The sequence below is a fragment of the Ictidomys tridecemlineatus genome, chromosome 12, assembly GCF_052094955.1.
Source record: "Ictidomys tridecemlineatus isolate mIctTri1 chromosome 12, mIctTri1.hap1, whole genome shotgun sequence".
Classification (NCBI taxonomy): domain Eukaryota; kingdom Metazoa; phylum Chordata; class Mammalia; order Rodentia; family Sciuridae; genus Ictidomys; species Ictidomys tridecemlineatus.
Window position 1 is genome coordinate 13,792,132 of NC_135488.1, and position 18,609 is coordinate 13,810,740.

The following is an 18,609-nucleotide window of genomic DNA, read 5'->3' on the forward strand; positions in this document are numbered from 1 at the left end:
CTACCAACTCAGCTATATCCCCAGCTCAAGAATAAATATATCTAATAATTTTCCTATGTACACATATGAAAATACCTAAGTGAACCCCATCACCATGCCCAATCCCAACAATAGGGTCCTAATTAGAATAAGATATATTCCATGCTTGTATAATTTTATCAAAGTGGATTCTACTGTCATGAATAACTCAGAAGAAACAATAAAATAAATAAACAAACAAAAATTGTTCCCAGCCAAGAGCTGTCAAGGTGGGCACCCTGTCTCTGGAGATGAAGGGCCAATGCTCCACCATGTGTTCTTTCTCTCTAAAAAGTAACAATGAAGTCCTGGCCACACAATGTTCAGGATGAATAATAATAATAATAAAATAAGAGAAGAGCAGATGAACAGGTCTGTGGATGGATGCCGAGTTCCAGGGCTGAGGGGACTGGCTACCTGGGTATTCATTCACTCCGTCATTCCGTCCCTGCACCTGGCCATCTGCCACTCAGTCCTCAGTGGGCTGAAGCCTCCCCACTGCAGTGAGCCCGAGGCTGGGGCGACCAAGGATGAGGGAGGATGAATTGCTGCCCTCAATTCAGCCTCGGTTTCCTCGTTAGGAAAGGGCGTGGTGAGCACAGCTGAGATGGTTGGCACCCGCCGTGGGCCGGGCCGCTGCTGCTGGCTTTGTCTCAATGGACACCATCAGCTGCTGCCGTGGCCCTGGGTCCAGGTCCCCTGAGCACCTGTCACAGGCGACTGTGCAGACATTGTCCGTTCCCTCTCCAGGGTCCTCAGCCCTGACCTCCCCTGTACCTCTCCTGGGCTTAGCTTGTGCCTGTCCCGGTGTCCCTTGATGGGCCACACCCCTCCTGTGTGCAGGTGTCCCTGCCTGTGTGTCACAAAGAAGGTACATCTGGTCCCCATCCCTGGTCCTGGCACAGAGCGCCTAATTTAGCACAATAAATACACATTGGTTCTTCTCCCCCTGTTTCTGCCACGACTCCTAAGTCCCTGGGGATTTCCTGAGTGACAGGGCTGAGGAGCACCTTTGGTTTTAATATTTCGTCTGTAACCCTGGAAAGACCTAAGAGCTCCTAAATCCCCTGGAGAATTCCTGAGTATTAAAAGCATCTTTTGTCCAAAGGAGGCAACTTCTACTGGGCTCCTGGACAGCTTTGGGGTGGGTCTGGTCACTAGAAAGTCCAAGCCAGGATTAGAAGCTTGGAACTCTCTTCCCTCCCTCCCATCCTCTAGGAAGGGGACAGGGCTGGAGATTTTGAATAATTAATCGTGCCAATGTTGTCAGACCTCCATAAGAACCACTAAAATTGTGGTTCAGAGAGTTTCCAGGCCATGGAACTCATCCACATAGTGGGAGGCTGGTGCACCCCCAAAGCCACAGGGACAGAAACTTCTGTGTCCAGGAGCCATCCAGACATCATTTTATGTACCTCCTCATCTGTATCCTTTGTCAAATCCTTTATAATAAATAGGCAAATGCATTTTTCTGAGTACTGTGAGTTGATGCAGCAAATTCTTGAACCATTTTCTGTTGCTATCATAAAATAACAGAGGCTGGGAATTTTATAAGGAAAAGAGGTTTATTTAGATCACAGTTTGGGAGGTTGAAAATCTGAAAGCTAGTGGCTTCATCTGTTGCACCTCTGGTGAGGGCCTTCTGTCTATGTTCAACATGACACTTATGCCATAGCATAAGTGTGCACAAGATGACTGAGTACCACAGGTGGAAAAGTGTCACATGGTAAGAGAGGAAGTATTGCAGGGAGCTGAGGAAACCAAATTTGCTTTATAACAAATGCTCTTGCAGTAACCAATCCAGTCCTGCAAGACCTGTTCCAGTGTTAGATTTAGATAAGATGTCCCCCCAAAGCTCATGTGTGAGACAATGCAAAAGTGTTCAGAGGTGAACTGATCAAATTACGAGAGGGGAAACCTCATCAGTGGGCCAATCTACTGATACAGATAACTGGGGGTAACTGTAGGTTGGTAGGATGCAGCTGGAGGGAGTTGTGGGGCTGTGCCTTTCAGGTTTGCATTTTGTCCCTGGTGAGCAGAGCTCTGGGGCTCCTGGTTGCCATGTCCAGAGCTGCCTTCCTCCTCCACACCCTTCTGCCATGGTGTCCTGCCTCCCCTCCAGCCCAGAGCTGTGGAGCTGGCTGACCATGAACCTCTCAAACCAGGAGCCAAAATAAACTCTCCCTCCTGTAAACTGTTCATGTCAGGCATGTTGGTTACAGTGAGGCAACAGCCGACTGCATGTCCAGTCTCCGAGAACTAACAGGGCTCTTAAAACCCAGGAATCTGGGCCTGGGGCTGGGGCTCAGCGGTAGAGCCCTCACCTGGCACGTTCAAGGCCCTGGGTTCGATCCTCAGCACCACGTAAAAATCAATAAGTGAAATAAAGGTGTTGTATCCAACTACAACTAAAAACAAAACAAAACAAAAACCATGAATCTATGCACACGAGGGTAGATCCCTCATGACCTCTAATGCCTCTTATTGTCCCCATCGCCTCAACACCATTACAACGGGGAATCAAGCCCCATGAGTTTGGGTGGGGACAAACCACATTCCATAGCAGACAGGAGGACCCAGGGAGCAGGACTAGACAACCAGAAGATTACAGGAGGCACCAGTCAGACCCTGTTGAGGGACCTGTTCACTGCCCCCCAGTGTCCTGACCCTCCCCATGAGGACTGCCCCTGCCTGGGGGGTCACTTCAGCTCTCACCTCCCTCCTGCCAACATAAGCTCATTCTACCCCAGAACCCCTGGGTTCTGTCCCCATCTGCTGCCAGCCTACGTTTGAAGGGACGGCCGGCTCCCAGACTGCAGGTGGACACCCGTCACTAAGGGAGGTCTGGCAGCCCACTGAGGGGCCAGCTGCACCTCAGTGCCAAGGGCCACTTTATTCTACATCCTCCTTCTTTGCCACATGAACTCCCATGGGACATCCCACGGGAACAAGGCAGGGGTGCATCTTCACTTGGCCATGTTCTGAGAAACGGCCCTGCCGCCATTCAGATGAGCCAACACCACTGTCCCCAGAGAGAAGCCCTCGGGCTCCCACAGAGCTCTGCCCCTCGTGGGCCCAACTCTGATGCACTGAGCAGGGTGTGGAGCTTTCCAGAAACCCTTCCTTCCCCTTCATGTTCCACAGCTGCCCTTGGCCTCTCCTCTACTGAGGCTAAAACTCTCCTCCTCTTTTGACACCTGGAGCTTGTGTCTAGGCCATGTTCAACCATGCTCAGCACCCAGCTCAGAGGAAAGCCCAGCAGGGACCTCCCTGCGTCCCTCCCCCTCTGGGAGGGGCTTCTGCATCCAGCCAGGTTCAGACGAAGGGATGTCACCCCGGGGTGACTGATAGGGGCTTGCCATCTGGGCGGAGCCCCAGTCCTGCCGAGCTGATGCCTGCAGTCCTGCTGGCCTCCAGTCACAGGTCCCCAACCCCAAGCCTGCAGTCCAGTGCACAAAGAGTCACTTTGGGTCCACTTTCCCACCAGCTCTGGGCTCCACCTGGTGGGCCCTGGACCCTACAAGTACCTCTGTTCAGAATTTCGAAAAACAAGGCACCGATCCCACCTGTTCTTGGAGCCCTGTCCGTTCCCAGAGACTCACGCTGGGCTTTCTCACCCCTCATTGCACGATCCAGTCTGAAGCCTGGGGCTGGGGACACACGGGGCAGTGTCAAAATTCTCTGTCTTCTGCCTCCTTCTAGGGCAAGAAACCCTTGGGGGTCATTTCCTATTTCTCAGCAAGGGACTGAAAGGCAGGAGCCCGGCTTTGGTTGTCTGAACGCTCCGTGGCCTGTTGACCACCACCAAATTGATTGGCATGTAGCGCGGGCTTCATGGGCCAGGCACGCGGGCCAAGCACTTTGCGGATGGGTTTGCATCGGTCCTGGCAGCATCGCACGAGGGGGACACGTGCAGGTAAGTACCCAGAGTCAGAATTCCAGGGGGCTCAGAGCCAACTCTGCCCAGCCCAGGGCTGCCCTGCGCACGCGCACTCCTGGGGCCCCGGGACTGCACGCGCTCACCATGCCTCCCGTGCTCTCGCGGCAGTCCTGCAGGCAGCCGACGTTCTCCCAGGTGCTGTAGGCCTTCAGCCCCGCCATCAGCGCCTGCAGCGCGCGGCTGCTGACCAGCTCCTTCCCTTGGAAAATGTCTTCATCCAGAAGGGCCCCCGCGTACCTGCCAGATAGAGCAGAGAGGTGTGATGGACGTCCTGGTACCGCCAGCCATGGGAAAGAGCGCATCCAGGGACATCAGAACCCCAGGGTCACCACCCAAGGCTTCCCATGCCCTTCAGAGGTACCCATGTACCACAGCAAAGCTGCAGCCAGGAGTCTCCCACACACCATTCTCCCTTGGAAAATGTCTCCTTCACGCCCTGCCCAGCTGCTTTGCCGCCAGGCCAGTCACAGGCCTCCTTTCGCACAGGGGCCCCTGTCCCAGCTTGATGCTGCTTCTCTTCTTCTTTGAGTCTAGGAGCACATGGTCGCACTCCAGGTCATTCTCTCCTGCCCGCCACACAGTGCACACATTGGTACAACCGCTTTGGAGAGCTGTAAGGAGGTTCCTCAAAAAGCTAGGAATGGAACCGCACGTGACCAAGCTGTCCCACTCCCTGGCACTTATTTTAAGGGCTGCCTTCCTTCTGAAAGCTCTGGGCAGAATCCCTTCGTTACCTACCTTAGCTCCGGGTGGCCACCTTCTGTGACTTTCCTCCTCCTTCTATCTTTGAGGTAACTACGCCCACCTGCCCTCCCATGCTGCCTCATTCCCACTAGGTGAGGAGATGAGGTGAGGAACCCCCAGAAGCCTTGTCACTCCTTCTTAGCCTCCTCTCATGTACAAGGAGCCCTGTGACTACACGGGACCCACCTCTATAACCCATCAAGGTCCCCAATTCAATTGTATCTCCAGGTCTGTCTTGCCCTGTGAGGTGCCATATTCACAGGTCGTAGGGCTTTGGATGTGGACATCTTTGGGGCCATCATTCTGGCTAGCACACGGTCCATTTCAGAACTCCCAGCAGAAGCAGAATTAAAACATGAGAATCATGAACAACTTGTGACACTTTGTGTGTAGAGGGCGAAGTTGCTTAGGGCCTTGCTAAGTGGCTGAGGCTGGCTTTGAACTTGGGATCCTCCTGCCTCAGCTTCCTGCCATTTCTCTGGAGTAAACATGTAGAAGTGAAATAGGCAGGTCATATGGCAGCTGCATTTTAACTTTTGAAGAAACTGCCACACCATTGTTCATATCAGCTGTGTGATTTTTCCTTCCCACCTGCAGCTCATGAGAATCCCAATTGCTCCCATCCCTGACAATGGTTGGCTTTGCGTCTTTTTAGTGTTAGTCCTTCTAGCAGTACAAAATTGTATTGCCTTGGTTTTGAAGTTGCATTTCCCTGATGATTAATGATCATGACCAACTTCTCCTGTGTCTGCGCCTGATCATTCATTTATCTTCCTTTCCTGTCTGCTTAATTCCTATTGGCTTGCTCATCCTTTTTCTTTTCTTTTTTTTTTTTTTTAACCAGGGATTGAACTCAGGGGCACTCTACCACTGAGCCCCATCCCCATCCCTATTTTGTATGTACAGACAGGGTCTCACTGAGTTGTTTAGGGCCTTGCTTTTGCTGAGGTTGGCTTTGAACTCGCAATCCTCCTGTCTCAGCCTCTGGAGCCACTGGGAGACAGGCATGTGCCACTGCACCCGGCTCATTCTATTTTTAATGGACTATCCTCTTTGTATGTTCTGGCTAGCAATCCATTGGTGGATGTATGTATTGCAAACATTTTCTCCCATCTGTGGCTTGCCTTTTTATTTCCTTAAAGACAGAAGTCAATTTGGGCTCAAAGTATTGACCTTCATCCATCCAAAATTTTCTAGGGTCTGAACATCCTGTTTCTCCAAATGAAACCTACACAGCAAAAGATACTACATGGAGCCAAGTCCTACAGCAAAAAGTAAAGGCTTCTGTGCTCCAACCACAGAACACAGAAATCAAACTAGAGCAAGCTGACAAGATGCATTTTCGGGTGCATGATGAAGATAGACAGAATCTCTCTCAAGTCATGAAGTCAACAAGAGGGTTGGATTCTGTTAACCAGCACTTGGATGAAAAGTGGGGGGGAAAGGGAGAAAGAAGGGGAATAGCATGGATGGTGGAAGGAGACGGTCATCATTATACAAAATACATGTATGAAGATGTGAATTTGGTGTCAACATACCTTATATACAAATAGAGATATCATAAGTTGTGGTATAAAGGTGCATTAAGAATTGTGATGCAAAAAAAAATCAATAAGAGAGCTCATGTATAATGGCATAATTTGTCGTGAACATACTTTATATACAGTTATGAAAAATTGTGCTGTGAATGGATAATTATGAATGTAATGCATTCCACTAATGTCATGTATGAAATAAATGAGTAAATAAATAAAAAAACATTTAATGCATTAAGCAACTGAAAAAGGGCTTATGCATTGTCATTTAGTTTGGTCCTTACAACAGTCCTATGAAATAGGAAATCACAACACCATTTTACATATAAGGGAAAAGCCTAAATACAACCTAGGTTATATACTTAACATGTATTAGGGCAGAGAGAGGATTTTAACCCAGTGTGCTCTCTTGTCCTAAATAACGTGCTCTTTGGGGGTAGGGCTATAGCTCAGTGGTAGAGCACTTGCCTAGCTGTGTGAGGCACTGGGTTGGATTCTCAGCACCACATATAAATAAATAAAATAAATAACATGATCTTTTCATTCGAAACAACATGCCTGTCAGTGGCCTCAATCAAGTTCATGCAGTTTAATCTATGCTATGCTATCACTACTCTTGCCTTGGGCTGTAACTTGACTTAATCTGCCAGGAAAATGTCCTGCTACAGAAGCCCTCTGCCAGACAGAGGGGTGTCAGGGTCCAGGAGGAGTGTCTAAAGAAATCTGCAATAGGAGGCTCAGACTGGTCCAGAAGGTAAATTAGGAAATAAGGATCCCTGTGGCAAGTTTACTCCTCTTTAGTAAGCCCATCTATTGAATAGGTGAGATCTTTAGACATGCCAAGTACCTGTTTAGAAGTTACATCTGCCGCAGTCTGGCTAGGCAAAATAACCAGGGGGTGACGAGCAACTTGTGAAGGTTGATACAGTAGTAGCGGGAGCCGCTTTATTATGGGACATAGAAGCATATATACCCAACTAATTACACATATCTTAACTTAATTAACATAAACTAGATACAGCAGTCAACCAATAAGGAATCCTCATCATCTTAATAATTATACACAGTTTAACTTAATTAACATAAACTAGATACAGCAATCAGTCATTAAGGAATCTCCACACTTAATGGCTCGCTGGCATTACTTCATAAACTACTCCCTCTGGCAAAATGCCAGGCGCCATCTTAACTTGGTTGTGGTCCTCATCAACATCCACTCAAACAACAGGTGAAGAGAAAATAAGTGCAGATCCCCCACCACACAAGGGTACAGGAAGAAGGCAGACAGTCACTCAGAAGCCACAAAGTCAATGAGAGGGTTGGATTTAATTTACAAGTTATTTTGCATAAAAAGATCAGATACGATTTCTTGGCAGTGATGTATGGGAATTGCATTCTTAACAGTGCAGTGTGGTCCTGGCAGCACAGGGGGATGAAGGGTGTCTAAGGTGCTCAGCTACCCTGATTCTATTTACCTATGAGGACAGAGCACAGGTGAGGTTTCTGCAGACTGAGGAGTGTCATTCCACCTGTTCATCAATTTAACAAATGCCAATGAGTCCTCACTTTGTGCAAGGCACACATCTATCTAGGTACTGTAAAAACATCAATTGAAAACAGAGAGCCAGGCAAGGTAGCACATGTCTATAATCCCAGTGGCTTGAGAGGCTGAGGCAGGAGAATCATGAGTTCAAAACCAGCCCCAGCAAAAAGGCAGGTGCTAAGCAACTCAGTGAGACCCTGTCTCTAAATAAGATTTTAAAAAAAGCTGGGGATGTGGCCCAGTGGCCAAGTGTCCCTGAGTATAATCCTCAGTATGCCCCAAGAATTCTAAAAATTCAAAATAAAAAAGACTGGGGATATGGCTCAGTGGTTAAACACCCCTAATCCCCAGTAAACTTCCTCCCCCCCAAAAAAAACACAAAACAATGAAATAGAGAGAAATCTCTGCCCGTTGAGTTGCCTTGAGACATTAATGAGTTACTACATATAAAATGGTAGCCCAGGGCCTATTACGTGGCAAACACTTGAATATGTGTCAGCTACTATCTTAATGTTATCCTTACAGGTATTGGGTAGGAAGAATGCCTAGGGGATGACTAAATCCAGCTGAATCTCAGAGGTACAGATGGCGCTGTGGCCCTCCTGGCCTGGAACCCAGCCTGGACTGCCTAAGCTGCGCATGTGGCCAGGAATAAATAAAATGCAGACCTAAAATAATCTTTTGGACTGATGCACTACAAAAATCAATGTTTTAAAAAGTTGTTAATCATTTTCTAAACTAGGAATTTCATTTCTGTAGCAAATTTCCTGGCCAGCTACTTCCAGACTCCTTTACAACAGGAAAGAATAGTCAACGTGCAAAACTCCAACCAGCGCGGTGGCCAAGTGTGATGTCACTGCAAGGTCGTCTCACTGCTTTTCTTGAAACAATGTGTGCAGAGAGCTAGGCCCTACTAGATGTGAACATGCCAAATTGAGGACCAGAGGTCTCCACCTCAAACCAAGAGTAGTAGTGGGACAGTAAGAGGGGCCCAGGTTGCTGACCCATGGGGCTTATCTGGGCCTTCCCCTAGGAGGGAAGCTGGCTTCGGAGCAGTGACCCCCTGAGCTGTGTCTCAGAGGATGGCTGAGTTACCAGGTGGAGCAAGGGTGTGAGGTGAGTGCTGGGGGCGGGGGACGGTCCCCCAGCAAGGGCACAGGCAGGAAAAATATCAGCTCAAGAACCCAGCACAGAGCCTGTGGTGGAAATCAGCAGAGGAGAGAGGTGGGGGAATGGCAGGTGCCAGGCAGGGGGAAGAGGCTCCGAGGCTGTGGGAAGGAGATTGAGTTTCACTAAGGGCAGAAGATGCTGCGGGGGTGGGGATAAAGGAGGGTCCCAGTGAAAATTCAGATTTTGTTTCAGGAGGATGGGGTTAGGGGAGTTGAGCTAGGACGTGTCCCAGTGACATGACAGAAGAGGGAGGTAAAATCACCAGAATGTAGAAATGATAGAAAGTTGGAGAAGTCTTGGGGCCAATGGCCATAAGAACAATTCATATTTACTGAGCATGGTGTACCCTATTCTGAGCATGTCCAAATATCAACTCCAAATATCAAATTTCATCTTTCTAATAACCTGGTGTTATTCTTCCCATTTTAGAGACGGGGAAATGAGACACAGAATGTTAGTCACTTTCCCATCGTTGCACGATTAGCAAATGAAGGGATCAAGGTTGAGGCCTCAAGTGTAGAGTCCCAGAGGCTCTGCTCTGCATTGCCTGGAATATCTGAGGCTGTGCCAGGCCCTGTCCTAAGCACGTTCGTGTGTTGACTCTGAAGCCCCCCAACACCCAGAAGTAGGTACTGATATCTTCACTCCATTTCTAATGAACGACTTCACATCCAGAGAATTTCAGTGGTTGCCCACGCGGCTGTGAGTGCCAGGGCTGGGATGTCGACCAGGACAGCCCGGCCACTCCTGTCCCTCAGTGACTTCACTTCTGTCTCCTCCATGAGGCCCCTCTCAGGATCCGTGGCCTGGAAGGATTCAGAGAGCCAAGGGATGAGCAGTCTGGGGGGACCATGAAGGAGTGGAATCGGCTGCTGAGGTGGCGGGGCTCCCGGGAGGCTACATAACGTGCACAGCAGGTGGTGCTGAGCTGAGAGGTGCACATGTCAGGTCCTGGAGGCCAAGAAAAGGACCAGGGGTGGGAAATGTGTCATCCATCTTGAGGAGGTGTGCCAGAAAGACAAGCTCGAGGAAGGTGACTGCTCGTTGGTAGAATACAGATGGCCTCATGGTTGGTGTAGCACGCATGCCCAGTGAGACCCACGTGGCAGTGTCTGCTGCCAAGGCAGTAGGGCAGGAGGCTGGCAGGGCACAGCCAGGGCTCAGCAGTGAGGAGCAGTCCCTGATTATCAAAGGCCCCATGAAGGGAGCTTGAGAAGCTGACCCAAGCACAGACACCCACGCCAAAGGCAGGAAACAGGAGTCCTAGCTGGCTTCCCTGTCACCCAGGTGGGGCTGTGACCTGGCAGTGACTGCCCAAACCTCCAGGTCTGCAGAGGCACCTGCTACACAGGCAATCTGATGGAGGGAGAGGTGCAGCAGCTTGAGGAGGCTGGCAGGGAAGTGCTGCAGGGCTCCCTGCAGAGCTGACCTCCCCTCACCCAGCAGGCCTTGCCCAGCGCTGAGCACCAAGGGGGCTCCTCTCCCCAGGCCAGCAGGCTCCAAAAGACATCAGGTCCTGCCATCGCTTGAATATGCACCCCCACCCCCCAAAATCATGCAGGGGTTTTATCCCCCCAAATCTTATGTTAATGAAATTAAGAAACTAGAAACTTCAGCGGCAAGTGGTGTTCAGAGGTAGACATTTGGGAAATGAGTAGGTGAGATTAGGCATTAGGGCGGAGCCCCCATGATTGACTCCTGGTGGCTTAGTGAGGGCAGGAAAAGGCCACATGGACACAGAGATGCTCGGGCATTCCTGCCATGGTGTGACATAGCCATGGGCCCTGGCAGGAACCTGCAATGTGCCATTTGAACTTCCAGCCTTCTAATTGTGAGTTCAATGAAACCTTTTTCTTTGTAAAGTAAACTGACTCAGGTATTTAATTATAATAATAAAAAGGAGACTAATGCAGTTTCCATCCTCTTTGATTGAAGACAAGAGAGTGTTGGAGATTCTCACTGAGGGCCAGCAGATGGGAGCAGATAAGCAGCCTGCAGGGAGGGACTTAACCCAGCCAGGCCTCCCAGCTCCGGCCCAGACCCAGGGCATGTGCAGGGCTTAGGAAGTGAGCTGCCAGGCCCCACACAGCAGCAGAGGATGCCGGGGAATTGGAATCTCAGGTAAACAAGGCATAAATTTTAGTGTAAACATACTGTGCTTAGACTAAAACATGCTGCATTAGTTATCTGCAATTGAAATAGAATTGGGTGTCTAGATTTTACCCAGTAACCAACCAGCAGTGCACCACACAGCAGCTGGACACGCATCATCACATGTGCATTGATGGAAGCCATCCCACCTCACTCTGTCACCTGCCTTTCCACTGTGGAGTGGGACCACTCCTGTCATTGTTACAGGAAATGGGAGATGAAGCAGGGCCCGCCACCAACCTGGCTGGAGGTCTGTTTCCTAACTGCAGATTTATGCTCTCAAAGATCTGAAGTACCCGTGCTTCAGTATGGCTCAAAACACCAAAGGACCCTCTCATTGGTCAGCTTCAAGTTTCCCAGACACTGAGACCTGAAGCCAACTGACTGGAGGCATGCATCCACAGACAGCCAAGAAGGAGATGGCACCAGGGCCAGTGTTTGCTAACCTTTGTGGAGAAAGAGAAAGAAAAGGCGTGTGCAGGAGGAGAGGAAGTTGGCACATTTTTTTTTGTCATGTTACAACTAATTTGATTAAGCCTCTTCCTCACAACTGGAAGAGGGGCAGTAGGGGCAGTAAACTAGAAAAAACAAGAAAGCCTATGTAGCAGGAAGAGCCAGCTTATCCCTGGACTTTTGTGGTTATATTATTATTATTTGGGTTGATACAATAGTTCCACACACTCACAAGGCAGAACGTGGCGCCCTTGATTCATTGTCACACTGGCACCATCGGCTCAGGGTGATCAGCATAAACTTCACTTTGATTTAACACACAGACATCCTTTCCCTCATCCTTCCTCCTCCACTTAGGTCCTTCCTGGGGGCCTGTGACCAGATCTTCCATGCAGTGAACCCCTGCTGCGATGCGGGGATGGAGGGAAAGGAGTCACCAAGGGAACCCCAAGCTCGCCAGAGAGCAGGGGGTGAAAGGAGACATGTTTTAGTCAGCTTTTTCACTGCTGTGACTAAAGGACCCGATCAGAACGACTGTGAAGCAGGAAAGGTTTGTTTAGGGACTCAGTTTCAGAGGTCTCATCCATAGAAGACTGGCTCCATCCCTTGGGGCTCAAGGTGAGGCTGGACATCATGGCAGAAGAGGTGGCAGAGGGAAGCTGCTCACATGATGATCAGAGGCAGAAAGAGACTTGCTCACCAGATCCATAGCCACGCCCCCAGTGCCCACCTCCTCCAGCCACACCCCACGCACCTCCAGCTACCACTCAGTTAATCCCATCAGGGATTTGCTCGCTAGGTTAAGGATATGATCCAATCATTTCTCCTCCAAACCTTCTTGCATTGTCTTACATGTGAGCTTTTGGGGGACATCTCACATCCAAACCATAAGATGGAACCCAGGAAGGTCCAGGAGCAATTGGCTTGATGTCCTGTTCAACAGGGTGGCCTATGTACAACACATCAAGGGCCCTGGGGTATCTGTATCAGTTTCTATTAGGTGCTTCTATTTTCTCTCCTTGAAACCTAAAGCTACAAATGTGTTCTCTCTCTGTCAGTCTGATTTTGGAATTGTGGGGAGAGGGCATCTCCCTAAAATCAAGAGAAACTTTCATTTCATAACAATAATAATGTAGCTCTTATAAAATCAAGAAATATTAAGCTTAAATCTAGCTTAAAAAATTAAAAACAGATGCAGAAAAAGGAAACATGTTGATATAAGCAGTTGATACTTCAGTTATGCATAAAGATGAAGATATACAAATGAATTTATAAATGTGGCGTGTATAGGGGACCCATTGTAATGGGATCTAGGAACAACTGTCACAGGTTTGTAGATATTCAATTGAGAAGTGAAGAGCTATTTCCTCTTCTTAATAGTGTCAAATTGTACTGGGCAAAAATCAAGGAATTTTGTTTTCTATGGATGTAAAAATTTCTCTGATTAAAAAATTCAGGTTTGTTTCGATTCATCTTATACTTTCATCACAATTCAGTAGTGCACTTCTTTTCTGTTTGTAAAATTTGCAGGTCACGTGAGGCAACTCCTTAAAACGACCCCATAGCTTTCAGCTCTGGCTGTAGGAGAATCATAGCAGCGGGACTTAAACATGCCCACTCCCAACTCCTGAGGCCACCCCAGATGAATGAGAACCAATGGGAGAGAGTGACAAGAGTCTTTATTTTGTGGAAAGCACATCAGATGGATTCAATATGCATTGAATAAGATCCATGAGAACTGCTAAAATGAAAAACCAAAACAACAAAACAAAAAACCTCACAAACACCTATGTGTCAACTCTGGCTCAGATGAAACAGAGCTGGGAGGGTGAGGTCAAAGGGGTACAGAGGAGGAGGCAGGCCTTGTTCAGAGTTAATGACAACTTCAGGTGGAGTGGATGAGGTCAGAAGAAATGTCACAGGTTTCTGATACAGAAGGATACCAGAGGTATTTTTCTCCAATGATAATATCACTAAAAAATGCATGAAGTAAAATCATTTTCCTATGGAGTTGTCACACAGCGAAGACTTCAGGAAGGCTTGGAGAACTGCATTCCAAAGGGTGACGAACACGTTTTAGTAGATTGGACATTGCATAAGGAAGGAACAGAGAACCCAAGGAGGGAGACATGAACATTGTCCAAATTAATGCATAGAGAGAGATTTTAAAAAGAGAGACAGAAAAACAAGAACATAATTCCAGTAAGCTGTGGGGCAGTGCGAGTCAGTTTAGCATTTGCATGCTCACATCCCCAAAAGAAAGAAAAGAAAGAAATGGGGAGAAAAATCTTAATAAAATAATGGAGAAAAAAATGTCTAAATTTTATGAAAATTTCAACTCTTCAATTCCAAGTGCTCTACAAACATTAAACATTATAGACACAAAAACCCACACCTACACCATCATAAGCAAGCTTTAAAAATTAAAAAAAGAAAGAAAGAAAGAAAGAAAGAAAGAAAAATCTTAAAAGCAGCTTGAGTGGGAAAAAAAATTCACATCCAAGGAAGCAGCTGGAAGAAAGAGGGCTGTTCTCATAGGGACCAAGGAATCAAGGAGGAGAAGAGTGGAGGCTTTAAAGTGCTCAAGGAAAGAGAGTCAGCCCAGAATTCTGTGTCATTGGCCGTGTCCTTCAATGACAGAAAGAAAGAGGAAGAGGAGAGCAAAGAATGGAGGGATGGAGGGATGGAGGGAAGGGAGAAACAGACGTCTCAAAAAATGTAAGTGGAGGGATTCACGGCAGTTGACCTTTCCGTGTTAGAAGCTAACAGAAATGTCAAAAGGCAAACCAGATATCAGTTAGAACCTTTGTCTATGCAAAGGAAGTAACAGTGTTGGAAGTGGAATAAGAAAGAAATAAAATAAAATAAAATTTCCCTTAGTTTTAATTGCTTTAAGACACCATTATCGAAAAGAAAAAGAAGAGCAGCATACTGAGAGTTTGTAGGGTATCCAAGGGGAACAATGTGTTCTGGGGTAACAATGGCACGAAGGACGGGAGGAGATTTGGGAATACATTGTTTAAGGGCCCTACTCAACAGGAGAATTTGTCTATTTTTTGAAGATGGCCTCTGATTCATTAAAGATGTATATTGTAAATCCTGGGCCAACAATTAAAATATGCTTTTTAAAAAGTATAAATAATATGTCAATAAAAATGACACAATGGAATAATAAACAACGTTCTGTTCACCCAAGAGCAGGCAGAAAATAAAAATAAAAAACACAGATGGAAAAAATAAGGATCAATTATAGTAGGACAGACTTGAATCCAAACATATCAGTAATCACTTTGGGTACAATTGGTCTAAACACACCAGTCAAAAGCTGGAGATTGACAAATTGGATAAAAAAGCAAGACCCAATTATCTGCTGTTAACAAGAAAACTGCTTTAAAAACAGGGTCGGCTAAACTACAGTGTAAAGAAAAAAGTGCCCTGAACACATTAAACCAGAGCCCTGGGTGGCTACGCTGTATGCAAAAACGGACCTCAGGACAAGGAATGTTTTGGGGGCTGAAGAAAGAAATCACATCAGGACAAACAGTCAATATTCCAAGAAGGAATGACAATCCTACATGTGCATGCACCTAGAACTTCTTTTTTTAAAACAACCTCCAAAATAATTGGAGTTAAAACTGGTAAAACTGAAAGGAGAAACAGGCAAGTTTACCCTGGTTGGCAAAGTCAGCTGCCTTCTCGCTCACCGAGAACAAGTGGGCAGAAAATCGGAAAGGACGTTCAATCTACAGAGCCCAGTTCACCAGCTGGAACTGGCAGACTCGACGAGATGCTTCTCTTGACCACAGAACACACATTGTTCTCAAGTGTACGTGGAACACTTTACACACACACACACACACACACACACACACACACACACACACCACAAATATACACAGCGCCATAAATTTCAAAGAAAAGAACTCATACCAAGGATGTTCTTGGACTATGAAAGCACTTCTAAATAATCCATGGGTCAAAGGGGAGGTTTCAAGGAAAATTTTTAACTATTTTTAACTAAATGAAAACACAACGTATCAAAACAGGCTGCAGCTGCAATGCTTAGAGGGAAGTTTTAGTCTTAAATGATTATATTAGGCAAGAAGAAAGGTCTCAACACAGTAATGTAAACTTTCACAGGGCAGGGGGCGGGGCGGGGGGAGCAAAGTTACAGCAAGCAGAAGGGACTTCATAAAGAGTGGAGTAGGTATCAATTAAATTTAAACCAGACCAACTACAATCACTTCAATACTGAAAAATCAACAAAATCAATAAACCTCTATCCAAACTGATGAGGGAGGGACACAAAGTATCAGGACTGAAAGAGGGAAAGTCACTACTGACCCCACAGATGGTAAAAAGATGATCGGGAAAATGCCACCCAGCACTCTGGCCATAGATTCAACAGTTAGGTGAAATAAATAAACCACTCAAGAAGTGAAGGCAAAAAGCACTGTAATAGGCAAAACAGTTCTGCAAAAGAGCAAAGTCGGAAGACCCACAGAACCCAATGTCAAGGCAAGTCAGGTTGGGTTTTTTTTTTATTTGTTTCATTTGGTTTTTACAAATTCTGCTGTCAAGATTCATGATCGAAATGTTCATCCAACTAGAAGGGGGATTGCTCCATCTACTAAAGGACATCTAAAAACCTCCTGCAGTGAGCCCTCACTACGGATGGAGAAATACTGCCTGCAGCCCGGAATCAATCCCAGGGGAGGCTCGTCTGCCCTCACCATGGCTCTCCAGTGCTGTGCAGGGGGCTAGCCAGGCCACTAAGGCAAGGAGAAACTCACAGGCATCAGTAGTGGCAGGAAGAAGGAAACTCTTTATTCCTACATATGTATTGTGTATATAGAAAATCCTAGAGTTCACAAAGAAACTGCTAAATCTAACAAGTGAATTTAGTTAGAATATAGGATATAAGGTCAATATATAAAATAGTTTTGTTTTTTAATACACTGTCCACAAACAATTGGAAATTAAATTTTAAAAAGCAACAATTTGAATAAATTTATTAGAAAATTTGTACTGGAAACTCTATGCTGGATATATGAAAAACTTACATGTTCATCAACAAGAAAACAAACAACCCAATTTAGAAATGGGTAAAGGGACCAAAAATGTGTACTACCTTTCTGAAAAACTAGCAATTTCTTAGAATGTTGGACGTATACTTATCCATTTGCCCAGAAAGTCCTCTCTAGGTATTTACCCTTAGAAAAATGAAAGAGTATTGTGCAAGAGTATTCACTGTGTCTTATTCATCCTGGATAAAAATCCTGGAAGCCACTCCCAGGTCCATCAGGGGGAGAATAGATAAGCCAGTTGGAGTTTGTCCATTTAATGTTCCTATTCAGTAATAAAAATTAGCCAACCATCAAGAACATTGAGGGACACCAAAACGATACGTTGAAGGAAACGCATATGGTCTATGATTCCACTTACCTGCTGTGCTAGAGGAGGCCAACCAAGCTAGGGGGAGAGCAATCTGAAAGCTGTTTGTCTTGCCTTGGCAAAAGCAAGGTGCTAAGCAACACAGTGAGACTCTGTCTCTAAATAAAATACAAAATAGGGCCAGGATGTGGCTCAATGGCCGATTGCCCCTGAGTTCAATCCCCAGTACCCCACCACCACCAAAAAAAAGAAAGAAAGAAAGCAAGCAAGCAAGCAAGCTGGCTGTTTCTGCTGGTGTTGAGGTGAAAGCTGGCTATGAGGGGCCTGAGGAACTTTCCCAGGGAAATGTTGATGCTTTTCTACTTATATCTATTTTTATTAATGCATATTAATTTTGCACATTAATGGGATTCACTGTGATATTTGCGTGCATGCAGCCTGCACTGTCGGTATCCATCTGACCCTTCTTCCATCCTCCTCCCACCTCCCCCGGAACCCTTCCCAGTCCCTCATATTCACGATCCTACTTTGACATCCTTTTTTTTAGGTTCCCATATGAGAGAGAACACGTGATATTTGTCTTTCTGTGTCTGGCTTATTTAGCTTAATATGATATCCTCCAGTTCCATCCCTTTGCCTGCAAGTGACAGGATGATCATCATCTCCTCCTCCCCCTCCCCCTCCTCCTCCTTCCCCTCCCCCTCCCCTCTCCCCCTCCCCCTTCTCTTTTTCCCCTCTTCCCCCGCCCCCTTCCACTTCCTCCTCTTCCTTCTTTTGGTACTGGGAATTGCACACAGGGGTGCTCAACCACTGAGCCACATTCCCAGACCTTTTTATATTTTTTTAGAGACAGGGCCTCACTATGTTGCTTAGGGCCTTTCTACATTGCTAAGGCTGGCTTTGAACTCTCGATCCTCCTGCCTCAGTCTCCCAAGATGCTGGAATTATAGGCATGCACCACCATGCCTGGCTGATTTCATTCTTTATGGCTCGGTAATATTCCACTGTGTGTATCATAATTTCTTTTTATTAATGCATTTTTTAAAGAGAGAGAGAGAATTTTAATATTTATTTTTTAGTTTTTCAGTGGACACAACATTTTTTTTTTGGTATGTGGTGCTGAGGATCGAACCTGGGCCGAACGCATGCCAGGTGATCGAGCTACCGCTTGAGCCACATCCCCAGCCCAAATGCATTTTTATTATATAGAATAATGGGTTCCATTGTGGCATATTTGCAACAAAGGTTGTTATTTGTGACATTGAAATGTTTGCTACATGAATATGTATTTTTATCAAAACTTACTGAACTATACACTAAAAACCATGCATTTTACTATATGCAAATTTCAAAAACTCTCCAAATATTTTAAATGACAGATGTTGGATGCAAGTAATTTAAATTTTTTCCAGGTAGCGTGGCTCCACCTTCCTGTTGCTGCCTGAAGCTGGGTCTGTAGGATTCGCTGTTGGGACACCCTGCAGGGCTGGCATCTGCTCCAGCCTTGTGTAACAGGAACAGAGGGCAGCCCCCCCCATCCCCACCTCTCCAGTCAGCAGCATGCTGATATGGCAAATCCCTCCCTTCACCACCTTACAGACCCCAGGACCTGTCACTCCTCAGTGTGTAAATTTCAAACACATGCCAACTCTAAGTGATCC

General features: G+C 46.6%; 1 protein-coding gene across 2 annotated transcripts in view; it reads right to left on the minus strand.

Annotated features, from left to right (window-relative positions):
* LOC144369054 (acyl-coenzyme A oxidase-like protein) overlaps nucleotides 1–18,609 on the minus strand; it is a 250,112-nt gene that overhangs the window by 68,359 nt on the left and 163,144 nt on the right. For both annotated transcript variants that reach the window (XM_078028126.1, XM_078028127.1), the window contains exon 12: nucleotides 4,042–4,195. In XM_078028126.1, the coding sequence (XP_077884252.1) occupies nucleotides 4,042–4,195 (154 nt within the window). The remainder of the gene's footprint in view (nucleotides 1–4,041; nucleotides 4,196–18,609) is intronic.